The sequence below is a fragment of the Sus scrofa genome, chromosome 8 (assembly GCF_000003025.6).
Source record: "Sus scrofa isolate TJ Tabasco breed Duroc chromosome 8, Sscrofa11.1, whole genome shotgun sequence".
Lineage (NCBI taxonomy): Eukaryota > Metazoa > Chordata > Mammalia > Artiodactyla > Suidae > Sus > Sus scrofa.
The window spans coordinates 84,374,729-84,392,111 of record NC_010450.4 but is presented as its reverse complement, the minus strand read 5'-3'; the positions used below and the strand labels follow the sequence as shown (position 1 = coordinate 84,392,111).

At 46.2% G+C, this 17,383-nt stretch overlaps 1 protein-coding gene across 1 annotated transcript in view; it reads left to right on the top strand.

The window, feature by feature from the left end:
* GAB1 (GRB2 associated binding protein 1) overlaps positions 601-17,383 on the top strand; it is a 133,554-nt gene continuing 116,771 nt past the window's right edge. The window contains 1 exon segment of the mRNA XM_003129177.6: positions 601-1,548. Coding sequence (XP_003129225.4) covers positions 1,477-1,548 — 72 coding nt within the window. The 5' untranslated portion in view covers positions 601-1,476.

Genomic DNA, 17,383 nt, shown 5'->3' with positions numbered 1-17,383 from the left:
ACTGGGTGCCTTAGCGCGATCCCCTGCGCCCTTGTTCTCCTGGTGTCTGACCTTCAACCTCGAGGGCCGGGGCACAGGGGTCGAGGACTCTCAGGGCGCGCGGTCTCCCTCCGGCCGTCAAGTAGAGGCCCCCTCACCCCCCGCCCAAACCCCTGATTAAACAAACCGAACAAACTCCAAACTGACACTCGGCTGAGCCAACATGGCAATCCCCAGACCGAACATTCAAACGTTCCTCACTCCTTCAGCAGACCGAGCCCCGGAGCGCTACTCTCTCCGAGGCCTGGCCGCTATTCCCAGCGAGGACCCCGCGGGGGGCTCCCGGCGCCAATGCAGCCAGGCGGCCAAGGACCCCTCTCCAGCTTCCCGAACTACAGATCCCAGGGTGCCTCTCGGACTCCGGCTCCCTCCCTCTCTCGCTCCCTCCCTCCGTGCGTCTCCTCCTCCCCGGCCCTTGTTGTTTTGGCTGGAAGCGCTCCGGCGGAGTTTCAGAGAAAGTCTAGGCAGAAACCGGAGCCGGCCGAACGTGGGAAGGGGAGGAGGGAAGGGAGGAAGAGGGAGCCGGGAGGCCGAGAGAGGGAGGGATCTGGGCCGGGGGCCGGGCCGCTCGGAACCTACCGCACGCCCCGGGGTGGGGGAGGCGGCGCGGGAGGAGCGCGAGGGGACCGGACGGTGGGCTCGGTCCCCCCCAGTCTAGCCGCGGAGCTCCTCGTCTCTCCGCCTTCTTTCTCCCGCGGCGGCGGCGGCGGCGAGCGCGGACCCACCCTCCGGCTAGACCTGCGCCCTGCCCAGCGACGCCCAGCCGGCGGCTCCCTCCGTGGCTCGGGACCAGCCCCGCGCCCAGTGCCCACGGGACCCTCGCGGCTTCCCCTTTCCTCCCCGCTGCCCGGGCGCCGCGGAGAAGTGACCCACCCTCTCCCGAGGAGGAGGAGGAAGGAGAGGATCGCGCCGGGCGCCCCGAAACCCAGAGCGGGCGAGCCAGAGTGGGCGCCTCCCGGGGGCTTTGTGAGTGTGTGAGTGTGTATGTGTGTGTGCGCGTGCAGCGTCGTGTCTGTCTCGAGAGCGCTTTGGGAGGTCCTGTCCCGAGGGGGCGGAGCGCAGGGGGCCGAGGCTTGGGCTCCGCGCCGGGGCAGAGTCCCGTGGAGCCGAAGCGCGGCGGAGGCGGCCGGCAGAACGGCACGCCTGGCGGCCAGGCGGGCGCACTGAAGGAAGGCCGGGGCGCCCTCGGCCCGGCCGCGGTCCCAGCCCCGAGGTGTCGGCCTCGGCGGCGCAGCCCGATTCTACTCACGTCCAAGGACCTGCCTGCGGGGAAGAAGTTCGGACGCGTTGAGCCTGCGCGCCGCGAAGCCCGTCCGCCCGGTCCACCCCGTCCACCCGAGGTGCGCCGCAGTAGAGCAAGGTCCCCGCCTTTGCGCGACCGCCCGGCGTCGACGGTGTCGGGAGCGCGCCCGGCGCGGAGCCTGAGAAGCGCGCACCATGAGCGGCGGCGAAGTGGTCTGCTCGGGATGGCTCCGCAAGTCCCCCCCGGAGAAAAAGTTGAAGCGTTATGTAAGTAAAACTCCGCCGCTGCTCCCATCCCGGGGCGGCTCGCGCGGGCGTTGCTGCTTCCACTCAGTCCCCATCCCTTGCCCCTGGGCCCCTTCCCCGGCAGGCTTGGGACCCGGGCTGTAAGCTCCCGCCTGGCCTCCGCCTGGCCGGGGATCTTTCCTCCATCCAGATTGCAGACTTCGGCTCATCGGAAGGCCCAGCGTTGCCAGCTGAACGCCCGCTGCGTGTTTTTATTATTTTAGCGGGGGTGAGGGGAGGGCATTCTCTTTTCGTGATTTCTGCATGGAATTCTTAGGGGCTGCTGTGTAGTAAATTTCCCGCACTGGGAAAACCGCCAAGGTGTTGAACTCAGCAGTCTTCTCTTTGGTCCGCGCTCCCTCCCGCCTTCCCCTCGGGGTGGTTGCGGGAAGCGGGAGGGGAACCTGGGAAGCTGCATTAGAAAAGAGCATCTCCAGTCCGCGCGCAAGGGAAAGAAAAAAGTTATTACGCGCCCTGCCGTTTGCTTAGCAGGGTTCACATTTTTGCGGTTTTGAATCGAGGGACATTGGAGTTTGGCCCGAGAGCCTTGGCTGTTTGCTGCGAGAGGAGGGCGCTGGAGGGAGCCTGGTGGCTGGTGTTCGGGAGCTTTGGACACGCTGTCAAGACACGCAGGAGGGGACAGCTGAGGCCAGTTAGGATTTCTGTGTGTTGCGGTCCTTTTCCAGGCCATCAGAGCTTGGTATTTGTGTAATTGATACAAGATGCTGATTATGTGTTAAACCATTTTAGCTGTTAGGGAAAATATTCCTTGAAAGGACCAACCTTTCTTTGTGGGAAATCTGTGTCCTCTTGGGGGGTCTGGGATCTTCTCCCCTTCTCCCCCAGTGGTTCTTTTGTCGTTGCCCTCTGCAAAGGAAAGTAATGACACCTTTGCCTTGGCATATGGAGCAAATACTTTTCAAGTGAAGTATGTTTTGAAAGCAAAATTTAAGCCCCCTTAAAAATAAATTTACTACCAGGGGGCCGACACTAATAAAGAAACCTGTTTCTTGTTGAAGGGTATCTGCACCCAGCGTGAGAGCTCAAGTTAATCCTATTAGTCACTGTTTGCTTGCATTGAAGGAGTGAAGTGCAATATTTAACCTCACCGACCATTTGCCAGTGAGTTAGTTTCAGGTTTACTTTCTGCCAGAATGTGTTATAGACAAGTGATTCTCATTTAAGGACTTGATGTCACAAATGCTAAGAAAGTTCTCCAGAGGTTTTTGAATCCTTCCAAATCCTGCCTCCCCACCTATCCCAGATTGCTTAAATATTCTGGTAAATATGCTAGCTTTATTCCAGAAATTGGGGAGAGGCTGTGTTTTTTCCAGCTCTGAGTTCTAAAGAGAAGATTGTTTGTGTGTGAGAAGAGGGAGTAGGTTATTGGAGAGATGTATTTGTTTTGAGAAGGAACTGTTTAGGAGATGATTGGATTCTTGGAAGAACTAAAGAACAAGACCTTAGCTGCAGTAGGTAGTGATGATAGACGTTTAATGCCTTCTTTCACACTACTGGTTTATGGCTCTCTCTAAAGATGCCAAGCCCTGGACTAGGCACCATGAGATTTAAAAATACAGTAGGAAAAAAGCCTTGCCTGTTGGGCATGCAATTTAATGTTAATGCAAACCAGGCAGAAAATCAACACAGGACCTCTCAATGAGTCTGTGGATATTCGCTGAGCCTGTGAGGAAGAGGCGGGCTGTGGCTCAGAGGTGCAGGGCTGAAAAAAACCTAAGACAAGCAGGTGTGGAAAAGGGAGCCAGCAACACAAAGTGGTTTCTGATTGTGTACACAAGCTGAGCGCTTTGGGCATTTCATAGATGTTTGGAGGATCAAGCTCCATGTAGACTGAAACTGTAGGAATACTTTAGAGAGATGGTGGGCTCCCTAAACTGCCATCAGCAGAGGGAAGAATGCGCCTAACAGCTGAGCAGAGGCAGGGTCTTCCTTACTTGGTGGTTCACTAGTGTATTCTTCCCAAGCTAGTGAAGTACACGGAGGTGGCCCAGGAAGACAGTGGGCAGGGTGACTGTCAGAATTGAGGAGTCCGAGAGGGTGATTGCACTCTCAGGTTGGTTGTCCAGAAGATTTTGACATCCCCAGATGATTGCTGTTTGGCTTGGTATCCATTTAGATAGTTTTGGCTGAAGTACCTGTGCCCCTCAGAGACATGGGCCTATATGCATGCATCTCCTGTGTTTGTTTTGTTTTTATGTAAAATCTTTATTTGCTGGTTGAAAGGAAATACTGTTGGCCGCCCAATAGGCAAAATGTTGCTTGATAATGGCTCTGAATGAACAGTTTGTGGCGATAAGATATCTTGGATGTGTGCTGCTAGGATTGTTAAATGAGACTTCAGGGAGTTTGAGCGTTGATTCTGTTGGGGAACATTTGGCCCAGGGGACTTGGACAGTTGTCTCAAAGTATTTACAGGGTAGTCCAAGCATTGATTAATATGATCCCATCAGGACTTTTAAGTGACAAAAAATTGTTTTAGTTTTATCTTCAAGGTCTTCTCAAGTTATGGCCCCAAAGTCATCTCAAGTTACGGCCCCAAATTCATCTCAAGTTGTGGGAGTTCCATTTCCAATTCCCATTTTATGTTTGCTGTTTCATAGTCAGATAGCATTGTTTTTGCACACTTGTGTGTTCATCTGATATGGAAACTTGTCTCAAATTTCCTAGAGAGTGAAAGTGGCATAAAAGAAAAAGACGGGACTAGTGAGCAGATTCTCCAGCTTTTTTTGTCTCTTGATTTTTTTCTTTATTTCTTTGCAAAAGGGTAAGAACCACTTGTGTATTTTCCATCCTCTGGTTTATTTTTTATTTTTTATTTATTTAATTTATTATTATTATTATTTTGTCTTTTTAGGGCTGCACTCAAGGCACATGGGGGTTCCCAGGCTAGGGACTGAATCAAAGCTGTAGCTGCCACAGCAACGTGGCGGGATCTGAGCCACGTCTGCCACCTATCCCACAGCTCATGTCAACACCAGATCCTTAACCCACTGAGCAGGCCAGGGATCAAACCAGCATCCTCATGGATGCTAGTCAGATTCGTTTCCCCTGAGCCACAACAGGAACTCCTGAATTTTTTAAAAGTCTCCTTAATATGGAAGTGAAAAACTTCCTGCTTATTTCTCAGTTTTGCTACTACTGTGTTGATGTTTTCATCCTGGGTTATAAAACAAGCTGCTTTCTTAGGCTAAGAATCTGAGCCAAATCATATACATACAGATAACCAGATACAAACTCGTGGTAGTACGCACTCAGCAACAGTGCTCAGATTTTTAAAAAGATTTATTTTAAAGACAAATCAGCCATTTGAAATAATGGTGGACTTTTCATCAGGACTTGAAATTTTAGCTGAGATAAAAATGTAAGTCTTGAAAACAAAGGATTGCTTCAAGCCAGCTGGCTGTCCCCCCTCTCTCTGCAGGGGGATCTTCCCTTGGCCTGCAGCAAGCCCAGACACCAAGTTTGGGCTCCTCCTTGGCCCAGCTGTCCATGTGGGGCAGGTGTGCAGTCTCAGCAGGAGAACCTGCTTCTGAGGCCAGGGCAGGGGAGCCTTGCTAGCTGCCAGCCAGCTTGGGAGCAAGAGCTCCGCCTGCTCTCGGGTGTGTAATCTGCACCCAGCTTGGGCTCTGAGCTTCAGCTGTCACTTAACAGGACGGTGCTTGGCTGGACTTCCAGAGCACCGACCTGGTTCCGGAAAGGGATCTGCAAACAGAAAGAGCCTCTTCCTTCAGGTGGGCACCTGACATGCTACATGGAGGAGAGAGTTACGGGGAAGACAGAATAGTAGCATCTCCGTGGTCGAGGACAGCCCAGGAGCTGGTGTCACCACAACAAAGAGGCCTGTGATGTCTGGAAGCTCTTCCTGTCCTTTTTTGGCAGTTACCAGTAGCAGTCCACAAATTCTGGAACTTTTGCTTACAGTGACTGAAGGAGCCTAAATATTCTGTTGAAGGAACTTTTTTCTTGCAATTCCCAACATTTCATTCAAATTTCAAATGTTTTCTTTTTACCTTCCCAGTGAGGCAGGAACATTGTTTCTGCTAACAAAGATCATGAGCTAGCAACTGCATGAAGTCTTTATGAAAATTAATGGTAGTTAATTCTTTTGTTGTGCCTGGGCTTACAGATAGGTACCCAACGGTACCTGACTCTCCAAGTAAAACATGCTGAGTCCCTCAATCCGATTATTGTCTTTGGGGATTCAAAATTGATATTAGGAAGGTGTATAAGTTTGGAGGGTAGTTTGTGAATTCTGCTGTTGTTGTTTTTTTAATTGACCATCTTTCAACAGTGTGGTAAGAATTGGATATCTGGCTGGCAGCTAGATTGGTTATTTCAGTGTGTTTGGCCGTAATAAGGCTGCTTAAAAAATATGAAAGAAATAAAATGACAAAGCACTTTGAGACTAAGTAAAATTCCATATTGTGGAGTCAACATAAAAACTATGTAAGGTCTTTTAAAAAATCTTTTTAGGGCCACACCCGCGGTATGTGGAGGTCCCCAGCTCTGGGTCAAATCAGAGCTGTAGCCACTGGCCTACACCACAGCCACAGCAATGCAGAATCCGAGCGGTATCTGCAACCTACACCACAGCTCAAGGCAACCCCAGATCCTTAACCCACTGAGCGAGGCCAGTGTGTCCTCATGGATGCTAGTCAGATTCATTTCCGCTGAGCCACCCCAGGAACTCTTAAAAACTATGTAAGGTCTTAATGATTTGCAGATCAAGGAAGTTTAAGAGGTAATTAAGTGCCAGCACTCCTAATTTTCACACAGAGACTAAGACAGGAGAAGGGACATTGTAGCAAGTGGATTATTCCTTTATTTTTGAAGGGTTTCTGGTAAATTCTGCTGTGGTTAGAAGGAACCCTGAGTTGAGTGTCAGGACCAGGTTTCACCTTGGCTTTGCCACTACTCCTGTGATCTTGGCATCCTTCTGGCCCTTGGTTTTATTATCTGTAAAATGGGGACGGGATGGGGAAGAAATCTACATTCTAAACTCTCCCTAACTTTTCTCTTCTCAGACATTTCCTTGGGAGGGAGTGGCAGATGGGGAACTTCTCAATAGGCCTCCTTTTTGGGGGAGAAAGAAATCATTGCTTTTTGTTCTTCTTAAATAGTCTAGTGAATGTTTTAGAACCAGTGAAGCTGAATTCTTGGGGGACCCTGTGGTGCTGCCATTAGCAGAATGCAGGCTCACTGAGCCCACTCCCTGTGCTGGGTGCTGTGTCTGCTGCAGAGTGGAAGCTCACCCAGGAGCTTTTGACTAAACAGGTATTTCTGGAGCTTTTGTAAAGGTGCCATGTGTGGAATACAATGGCCGGGAAAGGCCCACTCCCTGCCCATAGGGAGTTTCTAATCTGTTTGTGAAGACAAGCTATAAATGCACCGTTCCTTTAAATCTTTTTACAAGAGCTATGTTTACAAGGCCATATATGATTAATTGCTAAATGGATGCTATAGGCAATAATTGCTTAAGATTTCAGGGACTAAGAGGGGAGGGGGGTAGGGGCTGTCTAGGAGAGATGTCTCCCGTGCATTTCAGGCTCTCTTCTTGGAAGAATCCAGGTTGCTGCTGACAGAAACAGCAAACTCAGAAGGGAAGCCTGGCTTTAAGGGAAGAACAGGGTGTTTGTATTGCATTCAGACATCTTCGAGAAAAGGACGGAACCCCTGTGTTTCACGCCTGGAGTTTGGATGTCAGCTGTAACTTGCCATGTGAGAAGTTTCAGTGTGTGCCATGACCTAATGCCTCTGATGGGATCCTGACCACAAGCGAATTTTCTGTCCCGGGCCAGAAACCAACCAAACACCGCCACCTGTCTGGTCACCTGAACTTATTAAAATTCCAAGGGACATGTGTTACTTAAGATTTCTTTACGGCTGTTTTGAAGGAAATAATTCCTGCTGGCAAGCATTTCGTTTACAACAGAGAGGGAGCATGTTCTGGTGGGAGGGAGAATAAAAGAGCCTTTGATTCGCTTGCTTCTGAGTTCCAGCAGGAGGGCCTCGCTGCCTTGGGCTAGCGTCTTATTTTGGACTTCAGAAGCCATCTTAGCACAGCTGCGTGAGTGCAGCTAGTGTTGGAGGAAAGAGAACACCACCATCAGGTCCCATTAAACCCTTCCTGACTGTGGATGGAAGGGTAGCTCTCATTTCACGTTCCTTGCATTCACATGGTGGCTCCTTTTCCCCAAATTAGTTCTCCAGCTGAGTTTGCCACTTTTCCTTGGACTGTGTGACTCCTTGATCTCCTTGGTTTCTGTGACTCTTGGTCTCGGTTCGTGAGCTCAGTACAGAAAACTGAGCAAGTCCCAGTGTCTTTCTGCTCCCTGTCTTCAGCTGCAACCACAAATAAAAGTAGCATGCTTTTCTGCTTTGGATTACCCCTGGGGAAAAGTGGCTCATTGTACCATGGATTTCCAGGGTTCTCAACTAAGGAGCCTCTTCTGTTGCCAACCAAATGGTTGGGAAAGCCTTAATGAATTGGAGATGGCCATGCAGGCCTATGGAATTATTGGAAAAAGTCTTCGTAAGGACTGGAAGCTTTGACCATTCCAGGCTTGTCTGTGTGAACCCCTCAAGTCCTCCAGGAATGCCTTAACTGGAAAGAGGAATCTTTTATATTTCAAGCAATTATTTTATTCATAGGAGCAAAATACTCATTGCTGAATGTGTATAGAGTAAAAACTAACACTTTTGACCCTCCCACAGCCTGCTTTATTAAAAAAAAAAAAAAAGTTAAGACTCTGCTCTGAAATGCATGCTTGGTCCTTATCTCAGTTACATTAGCCCTTGAAGCATTCTGATTACAACTTGTAGCTGCCAAGCCCAGTCCTGCAGCATTATCTGGAACAAAAATTTTCCATGTGGTTGTTTTTAGCAGAGCTACTATATGCAAACTGCACGTGAAGATGTAAGTTGCAAAGAAATAGAGCTTCTAGAAGGGGAAATGTGAGTGATCTTAAATTTTCTTCCTACTATTTAATCGTTCTTTCCTTTCTGTGTGTTTCAGATATTTTTATCATACTTCTAAACTGAGTTTTATTTTTATACATGAGAAAAAGTACCAAATTTACCATGAGGTTTTCTTATGGTGGTGGAGGTTTTTTTCTCCCACCTTTTTTCTTTGAATTCATACTTGGTTTAGGTCCTTCCCTATGTGTTCAAAAAAAAAAAAAAAAAAATCCTAAAAGGGAAGAAAAAAAAAATGGCTACATTGTTCTGAGAATTAAAAACAATATACGGAGAGTCCAAAAATTTCTCTTCAATGTAAAAATCTTACGTCTTTTTTTTTAAAGGAAGAAAAATACTAAACTTTGCTTTAACTATCCTGCACATTGTTTTTCTTTTCCCTTTTTTGTTTATTTTCCTTTGTTTTGACTCATGCCGTTTACATTTTTTTTTGAAAAGTTTTATACATTGTTCTTCTTTAGGAACTTCAGACATGGAAAAAGAAAACATGAAAATTCCATTTGACTTTTCATCCTCTGGTCTTGGGAAGGGGGGGCAAGTCAATTATCAGCAAGGCTTTGTTACCCACAGTCAGGTTGCTTGGTTGAATTGAATGTTTGCCATTATGCCTAGAGATACTTAGCTGTTACATGTGAAATAAGCAGGTAAATATATTTTAGTTAAGAGGCTTGCTTTTGTGAAATGGAAATGCAGGGCAATAGCATCAGGAGATTGAGAACGCAATCGGTTTTTGTTGTTGCTGTTATTTTATTTAATACATCGGTTAGCCAGTTGCTGTAAATTTTTATCTGTAACTTTTTAAGTGAGAGGTTAAAACAAACAAACAAACAAAAAAACAATCTTTCCCCCAAGGATTCCCTACTCTCTCTTGTTCTTTTCCCATTTGCAGTTCTTCCTCTGTAGAACGTCTAGCCCCCCACAATGGCAAGGATTCCCTGTCAAAATCTTTACATGCACGCACGTTCTCTCAGCTTTTCTCCCCAAAGGGGGAGGTTTTTTATGTCCTATTATATGGTAATCACGAAGTCCTAATGTTCCACCCAGCATGTTGGTTGTGTTTCTCTCCTGAAGTGCAGTTTGCAGTTACTACTATACTGGGAAATGCAGTCAGGCCACTTTCTGACTAGCAGGTCTCCTCCCTGAAATGACTACCTGCTGAAAGAATTAAGTACCTGGTGTGCTTTCTCAACTCTGGTCCATCACACATTCCCATCAGTGCCTTGGCTAGAGTCCTGGAAGCTGAGGCCAAAGTGCTTCTGATTGGAGGGATGACCACTTGATTTGCCAGAGAGAAGTGCTTTTACCTTCTGACTCTTGGAAGAGAAACACTTAGTAAAATGCTACCTCCAGTGTTTTGAATTCCAATGGTTTTCCCCAGTGAAGAATGCCCACCTCATTCACTTAGCAAAGTATTATTTGAAGCCCCTACCCTCTGGCAAAGTTATAATTGACCCCAAAGTCGTGTAGGAGGATTGGATTTTTTACTAGTGCTCCCTGACAGTTTCCGATTGAAATGTTTAAAGTGTTGGGAAAAGGTAAAAGGAAATACTGAGCTAGTAAGAATGTAAAATATTTGGGAAGTTAATTTATTCCTGGTGATGCTGTTACATAAAACCAAAGCCTACTGAGTAATCTTTACAGGGGATATAACGGGTCATTTATCTCTAAAGAAAAGCACGCAAAATTTAAACTGAGGCTACAGAACAGTATTCTTTTTTTCTTATTTATGCAGTGAAATGGTCAAGGCGGGAAAAGCATGCCTGTGTATATTTTTATTTTTAACATATTTTTCTAGATAGTTTTCATAATGACCACAATATACACAGTAGAAGGTGTGTACACATGATCTATTTACAAAGAAAATTATGGCTTCATTTATCGTTCTTTGGTGTTTGTAATAGGATACTAATTTCCAGAGGACAAAGATGGCATTTGTTCTCCACATCTAAAATGTACAGTGTGGTACCTGGCACAGTCTCTTGAGTAGAATGATCAAACGATTGTAGGATTTTAAGCCTAAAATCATAAATCATCTAGTCCAATGTTTCTCAGCCTTTTCTAACCCATTTCTCTATCACGAATTGCTTGAGTGTTCTGATGCTTTTAAGCCAGTTTTATTTTCTGTGATTTGCATTCCAAAAATAATAGCTCTATTAATACAACATTGTCAATCAACTATAGTTCAATAAAAATACATATCTATATTAAATATCTTTCCCAGTCACACATATCTCCTTCCCTAGTGTAGAGTCTAACCTCTTTTTATAGGGAGTGAAAATTAACCTCTGGGAGACTGATTGATTCATCCAAGTTCATACACATTAAGCAGCTGTTCTGACAGGGCCAGAGCTCTTGCTTCTCAGGTCAGACCCTTCGGTCCTTGAGGGAATGCCCTTGAGAACAAGGCATTGCCAGGAATTCAGAAGAGGACCAAGAGGGCACCGCCTCCATCTTTCAGGAGTTTAAATGCTACCAGGGACAGTGCTGTGGGAGACCAGGCTCTAGAAGAATTCAGCAGAGGGAGGTAAATTAAGGGACTCTGTGAAGGTTTCATGAAGGTGGAAAGAAGGATTTTACTAGGACCTTAAAAAGGTGGATTCATTTTTCAAAGAGCTGGGGTCCTTCCCCTCCCCCTCCCTTCCCTTTCCCAGCCAGACTCCTGGGTGTACACCTGGCTGCTCGCTCTTTGTCACCTGCCGCTCATTTCATAATGAAATACAGCCTGGGTCTTTTTCCACCATCTTTATCTAATCAGCTCCCACTCAGGGTCCAGTGATTGCCAAATCTAGCAGAACTAGATTTGAACTTTCTAAATCCTATTTTTCATGGAACTCTTTTTTTTTTTTTTTTTTTTAATGGCTGCCCCAGTAGCATATGGAAGTTCCCCAGGCCAGGGACTGAATCTGAGCCACAGCTTTGACCTATGCCACGACTACGGCAACACCAGATCCTTTACCCCACTGTGCTGGGCCAGGGATGGAACCTGTGCCTCTGTAGCGACCAGATCCACTGCAGTTGGATTGTTAACCCACTGTGCCCCAGCAGGAACTCCGTTTTTCGTGGAACTCTTGACTGCCTTGTTGTAGGGGACCAGTCCGTTCTTCTAAAAATATGTCTCTCTCTGTACCTTCCTAAGGGCAGGCTCTGGTTTCTGGCAGTGTCGGAGCTCCAGGACTTCTCATGCTAGAACGCTTCTTCTATCTCACACTGCTTAGGAGTTCTTCATTGGGAGTTGACAAAAAATTTTTTGAAAATTCGCCAAGCGCTCCATGCTCTCTCTTGCGGCAGAATTCTCACAAACTTCATGCAAACCTTTTGATCCGCTTGCACGTTTCCTAACCGTTTAAAGCCCCCCTGCAGGGCTTAAAGCCCAGTGAAATGCTCCCGCATTGTAATTCGAAGACAGCAACCATTGCAGCCCATTTCTCACTCCATATCCATGACTTTCACTGGTTAGTTAGTAGATCCCTGACTACTCAGACCCCCCCCCCCCCCCGCCCCAATCCTCGCCCTAAACGCTGCCCTTTTGCTGTTCCCCCTTTCAGTCAGTCACCACCATCCCTTCCCTGGGGCTTAAGCCAGGTGGTTTTCTTTGTTCTCTTTTCAGTGTCCACACCCAGGGACCAAATCCTGTTGGTGGTTTTACCTTCTAAGTCTCTCTTGACTTGTTGACCTCCGTGTGGCCTGAGCCGCCTTCTCTGCCAGGTTTGCTGCAATAGCCAGTCAGCTCCCTGCCTCCTGGCCTGGGCCCCTCCCGACCCTCTTCGGCAGTCAAGGCAAGGAGCGAGGGTTTTCTGAAATACAGATCTGATCATCCCGGGTCCCAGTTGGCAACACTTCTCCTGTGTCCCTTTGCTCTGATGGAGGCCCAAACCCCTTCTCTTGGCTGGCAGGGCGCTCCGTGCCATGGACCCTGCGCAAGCGCCGCCGCCTTCTCCACACGTGCTCTGCTTCTCCATACGGAGCTTCCCAGCCCCACATAGTCCTCGCCATCATGCCTTCTGGCCTTGGCCTGTGCGCGGCTCTCCTCTAGGAATTCCTGGCCCTTCTCTCACTGCCTCCACACCCAGGCTAATTTCTGCCTATTCTTACCTCCCCCAGCGCCACTTCTGCCCCCAGCCTCCCGTCCGCCCCTCCTCCACCACCACCATCACTCACCAATGCAGACCCAGTGGACAGAGAGCATCTGTTTTGTTCTCCTTTGATGCCTGGCCACCCATCACACCGGATTGTGCTTGTTTGCTTAATTCCTAGTTCCCCTTTACATGCTGGGGCCACATTGTGATTTCTTTTTTTTCTTTTTTTCTTGGGCCCTGTCTGCAGCATGTGGTAGTTCCCAGGCCTGGGAACAACCCCGAGCCACAACTGTGACTCTGCTGGATCATTAACTGCTAGGCCACCAGGGAGCTCTCACATTGTGATTTTTCATGAGCCCCAGTACATTTGCCCTCCCTTCCTTTGGGACTCCCTTCCTCCAACAACAACAAAAAAGAATGAAAATGTTATTTTGCAACTGCGTCCATATAAAGATGACTCTATTCCAAGCTGGATTTGTTATTACATATATGTTTTAATATTCATTTTTAATTCTTTTTTTAAAAAGAAATTCCTATTAAGACACTTCTGGTGGGTTCCTAAAAGTGTCATGGGTTCTAGCACTTAGTGGCCTGATGGATACCTTGGCTTTGTGAAGTGGACAGATTCTCTGGTGATAAAGTTGACAGCACACTTCGGCTGATTGATTATGACTGGGAAGGGTGAGGAGCCCCCTCAGTTATTTCCTTATGTGGTGCCTTTGTAGTGGCTTGAGTAGCTCCCCAAAACTGCTTTACAATTTTGTATGGTAGTCCCTGGAGTGGAAAAATAAATTCTAAAAAAATAGAGTGATGGACTTCAGAGATGTGTATTTAACCTCTGTGTGTATTTCCAAGCCAAAATCATGAGATCGTTATGATGTCAAAGATAGGCTCCTTGAGCTAATTTGTTAATGTGAATGTTTTCATGATGTGTCTGTGTAGGGCACTGATTTGTAGTGGGAGTGGGAGGCCAGCCTTCTTGCCCTGCCAGGGACATTTAGCAACCTCTGGAAGTGTTTTTGGTTGTCACCCCTGGGGGCGCTGCTGGCAGGTGGTGGCTTAAAGCAGGGAGGCTGCTAAACGTCCTGCTGTGCACAGGGTAGCCCTGCCACTGAAAATCACCCAGCCCTATATCAGTTCTGCTAAAATTGGGGAACTCTCATGGAGAGGGATCCTTCATAAAGCTTGGTTTCTACAGCTGGATTATTTATTTGGTTTATTGCCCTGTGTTTGCATTAAGAGCTGTAATTCAGGAGCACATATGGTGCAGCCCTGGACCCAGGCGTTTCCTTTGCTGGCTTCAGTGAGGTTAAGAAAACGTCACTGAAAAGGCTGAGCCTTTGGACCCCAGAGAGTGCGGCTGTGTCTGTCCCCCTATCAGAAGGGAGAGAGGCAGAATCACTCTCCAGTGGCAAAAGGTCTGTTATCGTTTAAATCGTTCCCCCAGTACTCATTTTTCTGGCTCGCACTGATCCTCACTGGAGGACAACCACTTGTCCTCTGGGTGGGGAGGGGGATGCTGAGTCATTTATTCATGCTTTTTATTACCTCTTGGCTTGAATATCACCATTCATTGTTCATGAGCCGCTCGGCTTGTTTACTTTTTAGAAATTACATGTAATCTGTCCTCTCGCAGGTCTGGCTACTGTAATTGGCCATAGCCACGGAGCAGGCCCTGCGAGTCTGCGTTTGTGCTGATGTCTCACAGTCAGTTCAGATTCTGGTCTCCAGACTTTCTTGCCTCCTCCATCTGTATTTCAGAAGGAAGGTGAGCAGAACTGCCATGCTGCTCTCTCTTCTTAGAGGCTCTGATCATGCCACTTAAATATGTAGTTCGATTGAGTCCCTGTGTGTCTTTCAGTTTGGGGCAGTGGTCCTCAAACCTCTGTGTGCACATTAATTGCCTGGTAGCTTCTGAAATGAAAATTCAAGAGCCCTCCCCCTCTTCTGAAATTTTTAGTAAATCTAGGTCAGGGTCCAGAAAACTGCATTTTCTAACTTAAATCTCTGTTGCTTCTCTCTCTCTCTTTTCCCCATTTTAAAAAGTTTTCTTGAAGTATAGTTGATTTTCAGTGTCATGGTAATTTCCGCTGTACAACAACGTGATTCAGTTATACACATACACACAGCCAGTCTCTTTCAGATTCTTTTCCCACATAGATTATCCCAGAATATTGGGTGGAGTTTGGTTGCTTCTGATGTAGGTGGTCTTTAAATTTGGAGAAATGCTGAGTTGGGTGTGGAGGAAAAATGGGAAAAGAAAGAAAATCCAATAGAAGTAATTATTTATAGAGAGTGGGATAGGAACGAACCAAAACCCAGCAAGTAACCTGAGCCTCTTTTCTATGAGATAAGGGAAATATGCCATGATGCTTTAAAAAAATGTTTAGTGTTTTCTTGCTGTGATTTAGATCAAACTCTCCCCGAAAGAGAACATACTTAGAGGATGACAAAATTCAAAGGGAATTTCTAGAAAGGTTAGAATTTGAGAAAGCATCTGACCATCACCAAGAAGCTCAAAGATGTCGTTAAATCAAGGAAGGTATCAGAGTTACCATCATGGTGAGGCAGAAACGAATCCAGCTAGGAACCACAAGGTTGCAGGTTCAATCCCTGGCCTTGTTTAGTGGGTTAAGGATCTGGCGTTGTTGTGAGCTGTGGTGTAGGTCGTGGACATGACTCAGATCCCGTGTTGCTGTGGGTAGGCCAGCAGCTACAGCTCCGATTCAACCCGTAGCCTAGGAACTTCCATATTCTGTGGGTGCAGCCCTAAAAGACAAAAGACAAAAAAAGAAAAAAAAAAAATCAAGGAAGGTGTCATGTAGGTATCGATTTGAAAAAGAATGTGCATTCTTGATTTAAGAGTTTTATAAATGGCTTAAAGATGAAGAGAGATGACAGAGGATTAATTCTTTACCAGAAATTCTGGTTATTCTGGTTATTGGGTCTGAAAGCATATTGTTAAATACAGTCCATATTTCCTGAAATAGTTCTAAGATCCATTATGTTTCCCCATGGTCTTTATAGTACATGCCATTTGGCCCTACTTTTTGGTTAGTTGAGATGTGATGGACTTGTAGAAGAGCATCAAAGTAGTTCCACTTGACTAAAGGAGTTATTTTCAGATTTCTGTCTCTCCTCTCTCTCCCGGTGTTTAATGTATATGTTCTAATCTATTTTCTTAACCTAAGCTTTTTTTTTTTTTTTTTTTTTTTTGGCTATGCCCATGGCATGTGGAAGTTCCCAGGCCAAGGATAGAACCTGCGCCATAGCAGTGACCTGAGCCTCTGTAGTGACAGCATCAGATCCTTAACCCGCTGCACCACAGGAGAACTCCTAACCTAAACTTTGATTTTAAATTCCATTTTAGAGAAAGAGTGCAGGAGAGACAGATGAGACAGACTCTATTTTAGAAAATGGGCCAAGAAGTGGCCCGTGTGGGATGGCTATTTAGTCGTAGAAAAGGAATAAAGGATTTATTTCTAGCTACCTACTGAATTTACTCTGTTTCTAGAAAGCTGTTTTTTCCACATGTTTCCTTAGGGGAACTTTATGTTCTATGTATACCTTGCAGAAGGATCTTGACACCTTTCTCCTAAAGTAAAAGGAATTTGGGGGGATTCTAAAATGATGGCTCTCATCAGCTTTTGTTAAATCCTTCTTCACCCTGCTCTAACCATCTCTTCATCAAAGTGTTTGTTTTTTGCATTTGCTCTACGGTAATCATGTACCCGGGTTGTTCGGTAGACTTTTCAGCACTGGGGTGTCATTTGATGAGCCCCCCTCCCTTTTCCCCATCCTCCACGCCTTCTTTTACTCAGGAAGATTTCAGCCTCTTAGACACTCTGCCCATCTGCCCGCAAGATCTTAGAGAACCTTCCTATCTGCTTTGTAAGTGTTGAGTATCATTATTGTCATTATATGAAAAGTCCGCCACACCCTCTCACTGCACCGAGAGTTCAAGTCAGTTTGGTTAGTAGATCACTTTGCTCTGCTCCCCGAGTGAATGCTCGCTCGGGCTGTTGCTGAGTGGCGCTGGAGCCCCAGAACCAGCTTCTACCAAGAAAGGCTAGACTCCTGTGACTTCTACCCGGCACGAAGGACCCAAGGCTGGGCTCACCACTTGCTCTTTTCACTTCAGGTGACCTCATTTCCTTGCTTGCCTGTATTTAAAACCATATCCCTGGTAGACCTCTTTTCTTATGAGTCTCTCGGTATTTCTAATTATTGCTCCACATTTTTTCTAAGTAAGTTATTCTAACGCATTTATTGGTCAACATAATAATGATTGGTGTTTCCAAAGAATACTTAAATTTGCCGAAATCAAGTCTAAATGCTTATAGGGAGAATCACAACATTCATCATCCCAAGTGTAGCATAAAAATTAGATAGCTGATAGATTTTCTTTGGGAGTATTTTAACCCTCAGATTTCTGGATTTGGTTTAACAGGTAGAAAAACTTATAAAATATTCGGTGAGCAGATTGAGTTACTAGAGGGAAATGTCTCTTCAGTAATTAAATAAGATTTATCATTAAACTTCATGTATTTTGACTTCTAATGATTTTATATTTACTTATCTGACTAGAAAGATGCATAGATTAACCTAATTCATAGGCTGTTGCTTCTTTATTTCTGTGTTTTAAGGTATATTTTTAATACTCAGACATATTTAAGTGTTTAATATCTCTCTGTTGATTTCAGTGATTCTTAGCTGAAAGATACTATCTTATGGTAGGTTTTATG